Source organism: Capricornis sumatraensis, chromosome 16 (assembly GCF_032405125.1).
Source record: "Capricornis sumatraensis isolate serow.1 chromosome 16, serow.2, whole genome shotgun sequence".
Classification (NCBI taxonomy): domain Eukaryota; kingdom Metazoa; phylum Chordata; class Mammalia; order Artiodactyla; family Bovidae; genus Capricornis; species Capricornis sumatraensis.
In genome coordinates, this window is record NC_091084.1 from 44716055 (window position 1) to 44734669 (window position 18615).

Genomic DNA, 18615 nt, shown 5'->3' on the forward strand with positions numbered 1-18615 from the left:
AGTGGCTATCCAGCCGTCACTCAGGCCCATGCCTGGGACCAGGAAAGTCTTAGATCCTGTGTATAGTAGAGCATGTTCTGTGGTGCTAGTGCCATGGAAGGAAGGGATGGGGGAATGGGGTAGAGGAGTGTGTTGGTTCTTTCCCAGTTACTGAAACAGTACCAAAAGGTATTAAGCATTACTCTCTTATCTAATACACAGAATCACTATAGTATCTAGAACCAAACTGCTGCTAAGTCGCTTCAGTCATGTCCAACTCTGTGTGACCCCAGAGATAGCAGGCCACCAGGCTCCCCCATCCCTGGGATTCTCCAGGCAAGAACAGGGGCAATAAACAGATACTAAACTGTAGTTAGAAAGAGAAAGCCCTTGCTGTACATCTGAAACTAACACAACATTGTAAAACAACTGTACTGCAATTTAAAAAAGAAAAGAAACAGGACCCTAATAATGGAACTGCTTTTCAAGTGTCTTCATGAACGATTATGTCTACAACTATGACTCATTATCAGTTTGTGGTATTAGAAAAAGACAGCCTATAAACCTGAAGCATGAAAGTGCTAGGCTTTCACAATGCTTCCAGGGAATCTCTGGGTAAATAAGAGAAATAAAATTGGCATTTACTAAAGTCATTGAAGGTTATATGACCATATACTGGGTTTTCTCTCCCTGCTCTCAGAACTGACTTATAACAAGATAAGGGATTAAAAGTTCTGGAAGTGATTAGTTGCACAGTATTGTGACTATGTCACTGATTTGTGGACTGAAAACAGTTAACATGTGAAGTTTCATGTTAGGTACAGTTTACCACAATTCTAAAAAAAATCACACACAAAAGACATGGGGTTAGAAGTTAGGAGGTTATTACCATGGAATCTCTTGAATATTTCTAAATAAACTAAAGAACTGATTTGAAAGCTGCCTGTCTTCTTGTACTTATCTATAAAAACAAGATAAATAAGTTTTTATCTATCTTGTCTGTTTTTAATTTTCCCAGCATCATATCCTGCAACTTTATGAGCTAATCTTTTTTTTAATTATCAACATGTAGTGTTAATAAATATTTACACTCATTTGACATTTGAACATATTGTTTTCATACCAAAAAATCATTTGGTTTTGATTTTTAATCCTTTCACCATCTCTGGCATTCTGAATGTTAGTGTACTTTATCCTCTGTTGTCATTTCAGTAATCCAAGGAGTTGACAGTTTGATTTGTCATTCTCATAAAGCTGACATTAATACATTAATCTTGCAATCTTTATTCAAGTTGTATATAAGCCAAGGGAAATCTTGTTTAATGGAGGCCTTTTTAATAGTTCTGTATGACATTTTTAATTTTTACACTTAACATTACTCAGCAAAAGCTTGCAGTATCACTGAAGAAGGCTTATTTAAAAAAAAAAAAGTTTAATAGATGAGTTAGTTGTTTTCACTATCTAGGCCTTTTCTTCTCAACCCCTAAAGAACTGAATTGTTTCATGTTTGAAATATATGTCTTATCTCTCCACCAATGTTTCTGAGTCTTAGAAAATTGCTGTGAACTTATGAAATTCATATTCTTGTATTCTTTCTCTCCCCGTTTCTTTTTTCTTCTCCTCCCCCCACCCTGCCTCGCCCACCCAAATGATCCTGTTTCTCCTTTGCATATCCCTGAAGCTATCCTGGCCTTTTAGTTGTACCTCAAGCTGTACAGGACAGTAGTTTACCAAGAGTAGCCCGCTGCTATCGACACAATCGCCTGCCTGTTGTATGTTGGAGAAACTCAAGAAGCAGTACCCTGCTCCTCCGATCTGGAGGATTCCATGGAAAAGGAGTGGTTGGCCTTTTTAAGTCTCAGAACTCCCCTCAGGCAGGTAAGCAACTCTACAGCACTATTCTGATCCTTCCACTTCTAGGTATTCCAAAAATTAAGGAGGTGAAGTCCAGGAATGCTAGGTGTGCCCTTTCCATCAAGCCTCTCACATGTGAACTTTTCCAGTGTGCTATGTATAGTCTGTACAGTTTAAGAACTAGAGTTGACAACATGGGGCTCCACCTTGAATTTGACATCTTGCTTAATATGTCTGTCTATATTTGAATTTTAATAGAAATTAACATAGTAAAGTCTTTGGTTCTAGGCTGTTTTCATTTCAGCAAACCAGAGTATCCACAAATGGAAACAGATAATAATAATTGTTTTCTTTTGGGGGGGAAGTATTCACATATATTTAATAGCTTCAGAAGTAAATAGGTATTCTGTCCTATGTGATATAAGATATCCTATCTCATTCCTACATGTCACGCACGCACACACACACACACACATACAAGTCAGCAACCTAATGACCAAAATCCTGGTTTTGGAGCACTCAAACAGAAAGGTTTTTAGGAAGCTAGAGGCTGGTCAACGTAAGAAGAAACGTACACTAAGTGCGGTGCCCTTTTTCTGAGGACGCTTCTGAGTACTGGATTTGAGGTCTGAAGTCAGTCAGAAGCTATATTTTGCTAACCTTTCTCATAACCTCTAGCTTAAAACAGATGCTCAAAAAATTTAACCACGGACCACTAAGATACCAGATTCAATTTAGGAATGACTTCCCTCTTTGGAAATGAGCAAACTCAAGTTCAGTGGTTCAGTAGATAGAACCATGTGCTTTTTGATATGTCTTCTTTATTCTCATCCATTCCTTCCTGAGAGTTCAAAGTTGGCCAGCGTGTCTTTGATCATTCAGTTGACTTGAGGACATTATACACACAGTGCTATATTATTGGCCTCCCTCATGACTCAGACAGTGAAAAATCAGCCTGCAATGCAAGAGACCGAGGTTTGATCCCTGGGTCATGAAGATCCCCTGGAGAAGGGAATGGCAACCCACTCCAATATTCTTGCCTGGAGAATCCTGTGGACAGAGGAGCCTGGTGGGCTATATTGTTATTCCGCTTGGCATGGAATCTCAACATATATATATATATATTGAAGGCAGTTGGCTTTTAACTTTTTTTGTCCTAAGGAATCTTCTCAAGCCACATAATGGGGATGATAGAGCATAGCATATGTAGATTACATAAAGTGAGTGAATCATCTCAGAAGCATTATTATGAGCATATCACTGAGCTTGTGTTTGGAAAACTTGAAATTGGCTTATTCCACTCATTTCTGATTTTTCTCTAAATTTATTGTTTTTCACACTTTTTGAACTCACATTTACTCACATTTAAATATCTTTGAAATGGGAATGTGACTTACAGTTCATGTGATCAGAAAGAATTGTGTCTTGCCTTAAATGGCAGTTTTTAAATTCTCATTAAATAAAATAGTAGTACATCTTATAATTAATGGCATTTTAGAGTTTATAAAATATGATGGCACTTTAAAGTTGATAAAATATAAGATAGTAATGCTAATTATTTATTTCCTAGTCATGTTCCTAGTCATGACAATTTGTTATTATCTGTTGTTCTTCTGGTCAGTCCCCTCCCAATACCACTTTAGAGTACCTGGGCCATTTTCAGTGATTATGTTTCATTCCACGCAAGCCAGGCTCAGACTCCCTCCAACCAGAATTGCTCTCACTGTAGTTTCCATCTGCGCATACTTTTTGGTCCTGTTTTCGAAGGACCAGGGGATTGAGCAGTAGCTGCTCCTATGTCCTCATCTTCCTCCACTCTTCCCACAACAACCCTCCACAAGTTTATGTCCCCTGTTAGGCCAGTGTGACAGAACTGGAATACAGTTACTGGTATTGGGAAGTCTCACTTCTGCTCATTCTGGGATGCTGAGGGAACCCACTCCACCTCTGCTCCCAAACAGAAGCATGGGTCATCAAGGAAATGTTGTCTTCTGTGAATCTTTATTTTGAGCCGGTTGGATAGTGAAAAACTATACCTGTACTTGAGAGGACAACTGTGTGCTGGCTTTCCAGGCCTGGGCTCTTTCAGGGAGGATGATGAGGCAGTCTGGAAGTAGATGTAGTGAAACCATGCATTATCATCAGAGGATTAGCTATGTAAGTTTGGAGTTTTAAGTGGGGCTGGTTTCTATATTTGGGTGTGGTAACTTGAAGACCATATCTAGAAGGAATAAGCATATGTATATAGAGTGAGCCTGTTTTATTAATATAGAGATGGTTTTACTTAATATCTTTTCCTTTTATAGCTCCTACCTCCTCTTTAGAATCTTCCAGTAGCATAGAACAAGAAAAGTACTTGCAAGCATTACTGAGTGCAGTTTCTGTCCATCAGAAACTCAGTGGCAATAACCCTCTTACTGTCAGGCCAGCACTTGCTCTGTCTCCAGGTAAGACTTGATATAATGCATTTCTTTTTGACAGCTGTGAAAGGTCATATTCATTCCTAGGGTTAGCCTCTTTAGTTATTTGCATTGTTCCGTCAACATGACCCCTTAATATTTTACCTTATGGTGCTGTAACTTTAGCTTTTATCAGGGTACCACTATAAATTTCTAGTAAATAGTAACCAAATTTAGAGATTCAGTTATTTCCTTTTAAAAAGAGTAGTAGGAGAGGTGGTAGGAAATACAAAGTCATGTGAGTTTTTTTTCCTGAAATCTGTTTTACACAAGGTTTAAAATATCAGTATTAGAGTTGGATATGTAAGTTGAACATGTTTACTAAATGTATATTTATTAAAATCATCATGTATAAGTTTGAAATTCCTGAAGTTTCTGTGGCCTTTTATGATTTGCAGTACAGTTTGTTTTCACTAGATTTGGATGAAGCCATTAAGACTTGTACTAATATTCTGTTTCAGTTATCATGTGATGGAACCCCAAAGGGTTCATGTAGAGGTAACCCTAATGTGTTAGACACAGGAGCATGTGACTTGAGAAGCTGGTCTCCTTGGCTTAATCAGCTATTTGAATTAGCTCAACATAAGCAGAAAGTGGCTTTTCTTGTAAAGTAACACCATGCATGCCTTGCTTCATTTATCATTCAGTTCTCTGATTGCGCTTGCCAAACCTAACTCTCTATAATCTTATAGATGTGTGTATCTCTGAGGAAATAGTAACAGAGCCTTGTTATCTCTATTAAGCTTTCGGTACTTAAAAGGTACAATGTTTGGCAGCAATTAGACATGCTACACATGAAGATAACTTTTTGTCATTTGAGTAATGTTAACCCCAACGACATGGTTTTTGTTCTTCTTTTTGGCTGACTTTAGGGACTGAAAGGAGGACTTCAAGAATGTCCACTGTGCTTAAGCAGGTAGTGCCAGGACATTTGGATGTAAACCCATCCAATAGCTTTGCTCGAGGAGGTTAGTAAGACTGATTTTATAACTGAGACCTGATACAACCTTAAAAGCAGAAAATTTTTTTCTAGATAGTGATACTTTAAATCAACTAATGATTAAATTTGTTTTTAATCACCCTTTTCTAAATGAATGATCAAATGTATTACTAGCATGGTGACAGATGAGTTTAGCCTCATGGAACAAGAGGTATAATAATTGCTGAAATCTTACATACTGATGAGTTTGGGAGCACTGGATGGGGAGGGGAGCGTAGAGCATGTCTAAATGGTGACTCGGCCCTGGCAGCATTCCAGGATGCTTCAAGTATGCAGGGTAGAAAGGCTGAGCACAGAAGCATAAACAGCTAGGGCGATGTGAGCCCAGACTCGAAGGCTGTGCCTCCAATGCCTGTTATTTTTACTCTTGTTCTCGGAAGTGCCAGGTTGAGGAATAAGAGACAATAGTTCAGGATCGACATAAAGACTCTATTTTACAAAATTCACTTGTTTCCCTTTTGAAAACCAAGATTACTATGCACATCTCCTGGCAATCATACTGATTCTTCAGATACTTTTTTTTCCTTCTTCATCAATACTTTGTGATTGCAGAGTTTCCTAAGAGCTTTCACCCTTCTTCAGTTATCTTCCTAATCAGGCCTTAACATAATTGTATTAGTTTGCTTGGGCTACTGTAACAAAATGCCACACTGTGTGGCTTCAACAACTATTGTCTGAAAGCTACGTGTTCAGAGTCAAGATGTTATCAGGTTTGGCTTCTTCTGAGGGCCATGAGGAATAATCTGTTCTGTGCCTTTCCCCTAGCTTCTGATGGTTTGCTGGCAATCTTTGGCATCCCTTAGCTTGTAGAAGCATCAGCCATATCTCTGCCTTCATCTTTACATGACATCCCTGGGTACCTGTCTCCAAATTTCCCCTTTTATAAGGATACCAATCACACTGAATTAGGGGCCCACCCCACTGAAGTGTGACCTCATCTTAACTAATTACGTCTGCAGTGACCCTGTTTCTAAATGAGGTCACATTTTCTGAGGTGCTAGGGGTTAGGATGGCTTCAGCAATACGTGAACTGTGAAATTCCAGATGTTCAAGCTGGTTTTAGAAAAGGCAGAGGAACCAGAGATCAAATTGCCAACATCCACTGGATCATAGAAAAAGCAAGAGAGTTCCAGAAAAACATCTATTTCTGCTTTATTGACTATGCCAAAGCCTTTGACTGTGTGGATCACAAGAAACTGTGGAAAATTCTGAAAGAGATGGGAATACCAGACCACCTGACCTGCCTCTTGAGAAATCTGTATGCAGATTTCCTTGCAGTCCAAGGAACTCTCAAGAGTCTTCTCCAACACCACAGTTCAAAAGCACTGATAGCAGCATCCCTCCTCATATAGAGCAGCAGGAAAGGACTGGGGCAAGCTTGGGAAATCTCAGAAGATTCTCTGTTAACATGAATATGGCAGGTAGACTCACACTCAGATTGGCCAGGGCATAACTACATGTAGACACTTGCATGCCTTGCCATTAGTTCATTTCCTTGTTCCCATCCTCAAGTATAGAGTCTTGATTTTTCCAGAGAGCTAGGTACCACTTCACCAGCAGTTCCTCATTTACCCTGTGTGGAAAGAGCCCCCTATCTTGAAATCTCCCTACCAACCTTCTCCTTTTTTCTATTCTATTTTCACTGTTTTTCCATCCCTTTTCATTGTCATAGAATCTTAGTTCCTGCTTTCCTTCTTATGCTCTCTCCACTGTGCCTCTTACCTACCCTCCTTCACCCTTTTGCAGTCAGGGTGATCACTTAGCATTGAACATGCATGTTGAAGACTTCCTAAGACGGGAGAAGCAACCTTTTTGCTTCTTAACTGCAAGAACCAGTTAAGAAAAGATGAAGATGTGAATAGATAACATTGCTTTTCATTTAAAATGACAGTAGGTTTTGTGCCCTATGAGCAAAATGCAGATATTTGCAACTTGGATAAATTATCTTGTGTAGAAAAATGCCATGAGAAAATCCACCTCTTAAATATAAAAATGAAATAGCTGGATGTATTTGAGAAGTAGCCACATGGAGGAAAATTTTTAAATTTTTCCTCCTTTACATTTCCATAGCCCTTTAAGTTCCCTAGCAGTGTTATTTTATCCTTAAAATAACCTTCAGGACAGGTGTTTCAAGAGACTTTGAGAGATGACATGACCTAGCCAAGATCACTTAGCAAATAAGAGCAGAACTGGGACTAAGATTAGTTCAGTCCATTTCAGTGCAGCATTCCCTGAATATAACTTATACGTCATGCATTTTGCTAGGCATAAGGTTACTTTGATAAATATAGTGCGCTGTCCCTACATCCAACCCTAGCATCTCTTTTCCTTCTTTCCTTGCTTTGTTCTGAACAGAGTAGAGAGAATACCATTGCTCAGGAAACTCACGCTCTGAACAGCACTGCATTCCCATGGGTGGGATGAACTAGATGACTTCTTCCCTGAAGCAACCCTTTATCCAGACCCTTCTGGACAGATCCAGGGCCACATGGTTGCTTAGGTAACAAGACACTAAGAGTTTGGTTCAGTTATATTCAGACTCAAACTGGAGTCCTACCACTTCGTGTATGATAGTAAGCAACTTAGGAAACCTCTTCATTTTCAGTGTCCTCATCTGTAAAATGGAAATAATAAATAGTATTTTAGCTTTCAAGTGGTTATAAGGAAAGAATGAAACATGTTAAGCGCTTAACTTAGTAACTGGCTCATTATTAATAGGAGCTCAGTGAATGTCAGTTCCATAATTATTATTGAAGTTATTGTCATTATCATTGCTTAATACTCCACTGAAATGGGAGGGAAGTCTATATTTGAATGTAATTGCCGTAAGTCTGGTTGCTCTTCACTGGCAAAAGGCAGGCAGATAAAGGAAATGTGCTTTAGGCCTAGACCAATAACTTTCAAATTTTTTTGATCACGACTTACGGATATAAAATATGTTTCTTACTGTATGTATACATATACCTTTGTATATGTATGCAAAATGTATGTAGACTCTAATGAAAGTTTCACAAAACAGTATTCATCCATATACCACAAGCAGTGCACATAGCTTTTTTCTGTTCTAATCTGTTTCACTTCTTTAAAAATACAGTTTGACCTTCTAAAATCATTTCACAAACCACTAAGGAGGACTCTGCAGTTTGGAAACACACACCTCCAGGTTGGTGTTAGCATGCTCAGGACACATATTTGACACCTGAGAATCACTTAGGAAAATAAGTAGACCTCACCACCAATGAAGTAGTGTCATACCTTTGGGTAACATGATTGCCAGATGGAATTACAGTTGTTTAAGTCCTGTGTTGGCCCCATATCAGTACAGGCTGTTTTCTCATTGCTGATTTTCTGCTCAGTGATAAATACTTGGCAGTTTTTCATTAATGAGGCTCTATTTGAGAAAGTACTTAATTATTTTAAAATTTAATACCCTTTTTATTCTTTCAGGGCAAATAACTGAGTTCAGGATATAGTAGAAAACCACAACAGTTCACATGTATCAATTTTCAAAAAGAAAATAATCAACAAATGTTTGCAGTACCTACATTTCAGGCTCTCAGCATGGAGATAAGACTATTTGTGGGGAAATCCCTGACAGTCCAGTGGCTGGGACTCTGTGCTTTCACTGCTGAGAGCCCAGGTTCAATCCCTGATTGGGGAACTAATATCCCACAAGACGCATGGCACAGCCAGCAACAACAAAGACTAAATGTGATTAGGTCTCTGCCCTTTGGAACACACAGTCAAGTAGAATAAGATGTGCAAATGATCAGTGTGCTATGGGATCAGAGTTCAAATAGAGCTCTCTACAACTCTAGGGACAGTCAGGAATGGTTTTCAGAGTTTACATTGTTCCTGGATCTTAAGGAATAAGGAGTTTGTCAGGTAAAGAAATGGGAGAGGTCATTCTAGGCTGACGGACTAGCGTAAGAAAATGATAGATTTAGAGAACAATATCTCAAAATCAGGGAACCAACCACTCAGGCGTCACTGTAAGCAAGCATTTACTGATCTGTATTTAAGTACGAAAGCTCAGAACCTTGACAGAAAGGAGACTAGTTGGCTCCCACACAGGAGGCCTTGTGCCTTTTTCAAAAGCTTTTTGTTCTGTCTTGTAGTAGCATTTTCTGTGTACCATCAGCCAGCACCTCTGCAGCCCTGAGCTTTCTGACTTCTTTTGGCTACTGAAACCGTCAGTGCCCTTCGTTTCCTGTTTCCAAAGGAGTGAGGCAGAAATGAAAAATCATGTCTGATGATTTTTCTTTTATCAAATTATGTCATATTTATGCAGTTTTGAAATAGATAGCTTAATTATCCTGCCATTAATGTTTTCAGTCCTTAATAAGAACAGAATCCTTTTCCTTAAGTGACTTGAGCAGTTCTTTTGCTCAGGAAAGAATGTAACTGTGACTTACTTCTCACCATGTTTGTTATTACCAGGTAAAGTTTGCCACAATCACGAAGCACTTTCTGTCAGAAAAAAAAAAAATTACTCAAATTACAAAAGTATTATCTTTGATACTACCTATCATTTTGGTGCAAGTAGGGATTTTAGGAGAAGTCATTACGTCAGCCATCACAAGCTATATTTTTTGTGGCATTGGGTATTGTCACAGGATCATAAATTTTTGCTGTGCATAACTATCGGCTTATGGAAAATAAGCGGAATTTCCAAGTGAAAAGAGAAAAAAGAAGATAGTGTGGCAATGCTTACTGCTCTACTGCAAATACATGCCCTTTGTTATTCCAAATGGTTGGTAGAGCTTCATTCCTGATATGATGCCCTTGCTCAAAGAATAAATGTGTCATATAGCAAATCGTATTTGCAAATCAGTTAGCCTCATTAAGTACCCAGGACCAATGTATTCCTAACATTCACCCCCTCCCCAAATTCCTTGATTTTATTATAAAAATTTGTTTGTCACCAAACGACAACCTCTAAAAGCTTATTCCATTTGGTATAATTTTTTAGTGGCACTCTGCTGTGCTGTCCATTTCATTGTGCTTATAATATTTATAAACAAGTGCTGAAATTTCATTTAACAGACAGTTCATCTTTTTTGTGTGACTGTTTATTTGTTAATCAAATAAGCTTTTTACTTGTTAATCAAATCTTCTGCTTTTATTATATTTACATTTTCCCTATTGTTAATTTAATTTTTAAAATTAACCTGTTCTTCTCTTATGCAATTTGCTCTGATGTCTGCTGCTATGTACATTTCATTCCTCCTTCCTTCTTTAATCTTACCTACCAGTGCATGGGTACAGAGATAAATGTTTTACTCAGTCCAATCCCAAATCTTCAGCTAAGGGAAGAGTCCATAATCAAGGTACTGTATTATTTGTCCTGATGTATCACTGTTTTTAACCATCTTCATGTGAAGGCATATGTGTTACAAGTGACTTTTTTCACATTTGTCAAATTGTATTCTTTATTCTCATCCACATTCTGAATTTCCTCTGTGACTTCATTTACAAAAAATTAACACTTGCCATAGTATCTAAGAAACTCCATAGGTTATAATAGATTCATCCATATTAAGCAGAAATTACAAAACCTTTTCTTGAGAACTGGTCTTCTGACCCTATAGATGCTTATAAAGAGAGAAACAGATATGACATTATCATGGTAACTTCTGGTCACCTAGAAACATGGCTTGATTTAATATTTGTCAAAGATTAAAGCTTCTCAAAGAGGCTTTCCAAATCTAAAGAAAGCTCTTTAGGGAAGCAGTAGCAGTGTTATGTACCCCTGTGATCCATCACCAGCCTGACACCACAGTCTATGGGCATTTTCAAGATGTATTATATGCTTTTGTGTTTAAATATTTAATATTTGATAGTTTAACTTGCATATAAAATGCTTGATTTTTCTAATTAATATATTAAGGTCAACTTAAGAGATTCTTCCTAGTAGCTTAGCTTCATCTTTCCCTTAGAAGACATCTGCTTCTGACTGTCCCTCTTAAATAAAGCCTCCTAAGAGTGAAATGTGCATTACTAAATGCATAACTTTTCACCGTTTCTCCTGGATACTGGGGGGAAAAAGATAAAAATATAATCTTTACTGATAAAATTACATCATTTTGGCATGATGTGCAAATATTAATTCTAAATCCAGCCTCAAATTTTAGTGGGTTTAGTAAAGTTCTGATTTACTTCTTAATATGGATTTCTTATTGAACTGACTAAAGCAGAAGAATGTTCCTTCCTTCTTTCCTGAAGCCATGAGGAATTTACTCCTGTGTTCTCTTCCCTAGGATTCATTATTGCCTCCTGCCCACATTTTTTTCTTTCCTAGAGTCAGTGCACTCTATTTATGATCTCAGTATGTATTTATAAATACTGAATTCACATCAGTATGCAAAAATAGAATTGACTTGGGTGATTTCTTAAGTTCCTCTGAGCCAAATGATTTTTGGAAATGCTATGTTGGATAATGCTTGTATGATGCAGATGACCAATATGATATGTGATTACTTAGATTAATTAATTTGCTATTACCTCTAAAACCATACCTGCAGAGCATGCATCTTTTTCCCTATCCAGTGGCATTCTCACATCAGATTATCTCACTCAACTGTTTTGACTTTTGTGAAGGTGTTTGGGCAAGTCTTCGCTCTAGCACTCGCCTGATCAGCTCTCCAACATCCTTCATTGATGTTGGCGCCCGGCTGGCAGGCAAGGATCACTCGACCTCCTTCAGTAACAGCACTTACCTGCAAAATCAGCTCTTGAAACGTCAAGCAGCCCTTTATATATTTGGTGAGAAGTCACAGCTAAGGGTAAGATTTCTTTTTCTCACTTAGAAACTTCATGGATACAGGAAGGCAGGTTCTAAAACTTATTTCATAAACCAATTTTCCTAGAATTTTTTTTTTCAGCTTGGATTCTTAACCTGGAGTTAATAATCAGTCTCAAAAAAATTAGCTCATGAATATGTTTACATATGTTTGTCTGCCTGTACTTATGTAGAAGGAGATACGTATGCATACACACATATGCATATTTATCACCCTTGAAAAAAGTGCTTATTCATAATCATTTTCTTTTTTCTTTTATTGAAATATAGTTGATTACAATGTTGTTAATTCCTATTTTACAGCAAAGTAATTTGGTTACTCATATTGTATACATTCTTTTTTAATATTCTTTTCCATTATGGTTTATCATAGGATACCTTTTTTTAATTGGAGGATAATTGCTTGGGGCTTCCCTGGTGGCTCAGATGGTAAAGAATCCACCTGCAATGCAGGAGACCCAGTTCGATCCCTAGGTTGGGAGGATCCCCTGAAGGGCATGGCAACCCACTCCAGTATTCTTGCCTGGAGAAGCCCCATGGACGGTGGAGCCTGGCAGGCTACAGTCCACAGGGTCATAAAGGGTCGGACATGACTGAGCCACTAAGCTCAGCACACACATATATACATTCTTTTTTTAATATTCTTTTCCATTATGGTTTATCATAGGATATTTTTAATTGGAGGGTAATTGCTTTACAATGTTGAGTTAGTTTCTGCTGTACAACACCATGAATCAGATATAAGTATATATATATTCTTTCCCTCTTGAGCCTCCCTCCAGCCCTCTAGGTCGTCATAGAGCACCATGCTGATCTCCCCATTATACACAGCTTCCCGCTAGCTATCTGTTTTTCACATGGTAGTGTACATATGTCGATCCTACTCTCTCAATTCATCCTCCTCCTCCTTCCCCGCTGTGTCCACAAGCCCATTCTCTATGTCTGTGTCTCTATTCCTGTCCTGCAAACAGGTTCATCAGAAACATTTTCTAGATGGATATATATATGTATTAATATACAATATTTTACTCTTTCTGACTTACTTTGCTCTGTATGACAGATTCTAGGTTCATCCACATCACTACAAATGACCCAATTTTGTTCCTTTTAGTGGCTGAGCAATATTCCATTATTATATTCTTCATTGTTAATGGGTAAAGAAGTTGTGGTACATAGTCATTTTGAAAATCAGCATAAACATCAAGACTGTTAGGGAATATACATTTAAAAAAAGAAGAAAGAAGGCTATTCAGGCTGTGGTTTTCCACTCTCTCAGTTCAGCTTCCAGAATCTGTGCCCATGGCAAAACAGATGTTTCTGTTCTTCGTAAACCTATTGATAAAGCTATAGAAAGGAAGACGAGTGGAAAGAGGAGTATGGCACTGCATATGGAAGCAAGGGAAGGCCGAGGTTGTACTTCTTAGGTTACATTTTTTTAAGATTTCTCAAGGCTATATAGAGAGACACATGTCCTCTAAGACATGTCAGAAAATGTAAAATATTAATTAGTTGCTAATCAACTTTATTCTTAATTTTCAATTATTATGCTAAAGAGCTTCACTGTGCTCAAGTCCTCTAAATTGTAAAGACAGTCTCTGTCTCCAAAAGCAACATTAATTCTTCTGGATTTAATGTTTTGCAATTCACACATTACAAAATTTCATCATTACTGACAGGTGTGTGGGAAATAAAAACCATTTGTTAATTAAGAAATCCTCTCAAGTTTAGTCCAGGGTTGCGGTGAGCACTGGACAATCTGGGCAGACCTTCAGTTGAACTGAAGAATGGAGGCTGCAAGCAGGATCCCTCAGGCTTGGTCCAAAGGATGCCAGAGCCTGCGTCAGGTCCTCTGTGGCAATCTAGCTGGCACTTCTCCCGCTGCCTGGACTGCTGTAGTCACTTAGTCTCCAGGCTTTAGGGTAGAATGAAACTGCTGGGTAATGCTCAGTTTTTAAATATGCACACGTGTCTTCCGATGCAGCAGGTAATCTTACGTCCAGAAAATAATTGGGATGCTTTTCAACAGTAGCCCAGGGAGGCCTGCACAGCCTCCTTGGCACCAGTGTCTTTCCCAGAGCACAGACTTCTCACACTTAAGCACACCACTTATGATCTGAGTCACTCCCCAGGGTTTGTCTCCTGAATGCACATCTCTGCCATTCCCTCTGCACATCAGTCTTCAGATAAGCTGTCTGATCAGGCATATACAAGTAAGAAAGACTGGCCACATAAGACCCTTCCTCCTCTCTTCCCTCCCTTCTTTCATCAATACAATATTATATTTAAAAAGCATAATTCCATAATCCCAAACAAAATTTATGGCACGTTAGTTATTAGGATTTTCGTGTATTCCTTTCACGTTTTTTGTTGAACTCCGTCTGTAGATGGGGGTGCATGTCTGTTTGATGTATGCCTCAGTCTGGCCAGCACAGTGCTGCCTAGCTACAGCTTCACACCTTTTCCTCCCAACAAAAGGAACCCAACACAGGAAACTCGTAAGTGAGAGTGACTTATTCTAAATAATCTGAAATTGGCTTTATTTACCATTTTTAATTCATATACTTTAATATCTTGGTGACAAATTCCTTATAATATGACAGTGTGTCTCAACACTATGGTTGATAACTCCTGCTGTATAAGATAAGTATGAAAGTGTTATTCTGTCAGTCACATCCAACTCTTTGTGACCCCATGGACTATAGCCTGCCAGGCTCCTCTCTCTCTGGAATTCTTCAAGTAAGAATACTATTGGGTTGCCATTCCCTTCTCCAAGGATCAAACCTGGGTCTCCCGCATCGCAGGCAGATTATTTAGTGTCTGAGCCACCAGGGAAGCCTCTTAAGGTAAGTATACCTACCTAACTGTAGATGGGAAATAGAAAAGAATCTAGTTGTCCTGAAAAATAAACTATTTTTTATGTATTAGAAGTTTTTTTTTAATTTATATAACACACCATTGTAAATCAATTTAGTATACTTCAATTAAAAGTTTAAAAAATAGGTGACAAAAAAAAACCTGCCGTATAGCACAAGGAACTATACTCAGGAATATAAATGTTCAAATATCTCGGTAAGTATATCTGGATTATAATAAATGTTTTGAATTGTATGTAACTTCTAAAGTAAAGCAAAAAAAAGGTTAAAAAACTTGAAAATGTGACTGAAATTTTACACATAGTTGATAAACCAAAATATCCAACAATTTGGAAAATTATCCAATGATTGAAATAATTATGAAGTCTATTATATTATACAACATGGAAACATGTTATGACTTGAGATAAAGAACCTAGCAGTATGAGAACATGAGTTCCTTTCTGTTTTTCTTTATCATCTATATGTAAAATTACAGTAGCATACAGCTTTTTTATTTTTATTTTTTATTGAGATACAATACAATCCACTAGAGGATTTTTCCTACATTTTAGATTATTTCTTTAGGGTAGCTCCCTAAAGGTAGAATTACTAAGACAAAGAAACTTTTTTCTTAATATATGTTGGAAATGCTTTTTAAAGGAAAAAAAAAAAAACTTGGGAGTTTTTGCTTTTTATTTGAAAACTTTTATAGACCTTTAAAAAATACTCTAACCAGTATAAAACATGAAATGGACCCTATTATATAATCTTTGGCAGCAATTTTGCTTAGTTGTGATAAAATACGAATAACATAAAATTTACTGTCTTAACATATACACTTTAGTAGTGCTAATCACATTCACGTTATTGTATAGTCAGTCCTCAGAAGACAGATGATCCCGTTTCGAGTAATTTAGGCAGGATATGAAGAAAGTGAAAAGAACATGAGAAAATTCATTCATTCTTTGCCATAAGAAGCTGGAGAACTTTTAAATCTTCAGAAGTAGGCAACTAGATGATCAGAATAAACTATTTCAGTGAGCCATCAATTTAGCATTCTTTAGTTAATATTGAACACTCACCTGGAAAAACTCCACGTGCATTAAAAGTACAAAAATTCTGTATGAATTTTTATTTGAGTAAAAGTACTGAAATAAATATAGATTGAAATATATGTCATATTGAGTGGAAAAAATTCTCCAAAAGTTAGAAATCAACAAAGCCTCTCATGTTTTACTGTATATCATTTTTTTTATTATTGGCTTTAAAAGAATAACTACAATATTAGTAGTCTTAGGAGAGTGAGACAGTGATTTCTATTTCCTTCTCAATGTTTATCTCTACTGTTTTTTTCATTTTCACAGTGGCTTTGTTTTACTTGCATAATAAGAAACAAATGTGTATGTCTATAAACTTTAAGTTGTAGAGCTTTGGATGCTCAATAGCATATTACCTTTTAATTGTAACGTACATCTTAGGGAGATTTAGTTTACAGTTTGGGATTAGTCATGCATCATTGATTCCTCTTTAGACTTCCAGGTTCATGGCCTTATAAGAAAGTGAAAGTGAAGTCGCTCAGTCGTGTTCAACTCTTTGCGACCCCATGAGCTGTAGCTTGTCACGCTTCCCTGTCCATGGGATTTTCCCGGCAAGAGTACTGGAGTAGGTTGCCATTTCCTTCTCCAGAGGATCTTCCCGACCCAGGGATCAAACCCAGGTCTCCCACATTGTAGGCAGATGCTTTACTGTCTGAGCCACCAGGGAAGTCCTCATGGCCTTATAAGTGGCTTCTATTTGGTGCTATAAGCTCCATCAGATAGATTCCAGTCTACAAGTAGCCTCTTCAAGTTTCAGAGTGAGAAGTCAAGCCAAACCACTAGACCTTACTGAATATCTCTTTCCAGCAATACTGACGCATTAGCCACACAAGATTGAGCTTCTTGACCCATTGCAGCCCCTGCAGGCTCCTTGGCCTCAACTGACTATATATTATTAAGCATTACCCTGTTGAGAACATTGCTCTTTTACCTGTTAACACTTCATCTGCTTAACTCTCTGCATCTTCATCCACAGAACTTCAAGTTAGAATTTGCTTTAAATTGTGAGTTTGTTCCTGTTGAATATCATGACATCCGACAAGTGAAAGCCAGTTTCAAAAAGCTGATGAGGGCTTGTGTTCCAAGTGCCATCCCTACTGACTCAGAAGTGACCTTCCTAAGAGCGCTGGGAGACTCTGAGTGGTTCCCACAGGTAATATTTGGAGCAGCTTGTCTTCTAACTCAAGGAAAGAGAGTCCCAAGGGGATATACAAAATTGATATTTGAGGAAAAGAATATTGTATTCCCCACTACCTGACACTCTCTCCCCTTCTTGTGTGTCCTCTATAAAGGCCTTTCAGTTCCAGGGCACCACTTGATGTAGGAGGTGCAGGGGTGGAATTCTTCATCCTTGGGTTTTTCTCTGTTACTGAAATTTGGTCTCCACAGGATGCTAAGAAAGATTATTGTTTTTAGATGAAAACTTTTTGATATGTAACAAATTTAATTAACATGTATTTTATAAGACTTCTGGTCTGTCATTAGCAGAGTGATAATCCAGGACAGAACGTGACTTCTATGTGGCTCCAAGGGCCTTTTCCTCTTACTTTCTCACTTTCTTTTTGTCTCTACCCATTCCATCTCTCTGGATTTTGGATTCATCCCCCAAACCAGCCCACCAAAGGCACGTTGGATGCCCTGAAGCCTTCTTAAGGTTTAGAAAAAAACCATTTATCCTTCCTTCAGCTAAGTCAGTCTTGTGATGTTTTCAGCTGAACTCCTATCGAGAAATTAAGGAAATAGGTATGCCAGCACGTAACCCACATGTCTTCCAAACCACAGAAAGAACGGTATTTATGACATGCATGTTTCAGACACTGATGCAGACATTTGGCCAAGAGCCTCTCTGCAGTACAGCCGTGTCTTTAGGCCCCTCGCGCTTGTTCATTACTCCTTCTCCCCCTGACAGGAGTGCACAGCCCCTCCCTCCCCTGTCTACATCAACCTCCAAGTCTCCGACTCTTTTTTTTTTTCCCCCTTCCTCGCTTGAGGAGGAAAATGGATTGTTTCCCACAGTATATGGGACTAAAAAGTGGGAGAAAAAAGCCAGGAAATGATGTAAGAACCCAGGGCAGTGACTATTCTCAAGGTACTTAAACTCTAGGAAAACAGCCACATATATACTTAGCTATAAATCTGTATGAGGCTGTGTTAATTACTGTTAAGGCAATTCAGGATACTTTGAAGTAGCCATGGAAGCTGAGCAATCAGTACTCCCTTCTGTTCCTAAGCTATGAGCCCCAGCCCCAAAATGTTTCCACCACTCAACCTATCCATCTGTTTCTGCTATTCTGCATTCTGCTCCTTACTTCATAGTGGATCCATATCAGAAATTAGTGACTAAAAACAATGGAAAACATTGTCCCACTGGAATATTGGCAATTTAAAAGTTAACTTAGAGCAAATGCTAACTAAGCCCAAGAGAATTCAGGCCTGGTAATAGTTGTGTTATAGGAACTTTTGGGTGAGGAGCTTCCCATTCCTGGAGGGGACACCTGCCTTTTTCCTGTTTTTAAAATAGCGTAGCTCTTTAAAATATGTTGGTGGGGGTGTTTAAATTCCAAGTTGG

General features: G+C 38.1%; 1 protein-coding gene across 3 annotated transcripts in view; it reads left to right on the forward strand.

The window, feature by feature from the left end:
• Nucleotides 1-18615, forward strand: part of SBF2 (SET binding factor 2) — a 499999-nt gene that overhangs the window by 445968 nt on the left and 35416 nt on the right. For 2 of the 3 annotated variants that reach the window (XM_068989003.1, XM_068989004.1), the window contains 4 exons: nt 1661-1857; nt 4140-4280; nt 11893-12077; nt 17023-17199. In XM_068989003.1, coding sequence (XP_068845104.1) covers nt 1661-1857; nt 4140-4280; nt 11893-12077; nt 17023-17199 — 700 coding nt within the window. Of the gene's footprint in view, nt 1-1660; nt 1858-4139; nt 4281-5164; nt 5261-11892; nt 12078-17022; nt 17200-18615 lie in introns of all 3 variants that reach the window. The other variant, XM_068989002.1, reaches the window with a different exon arrangement.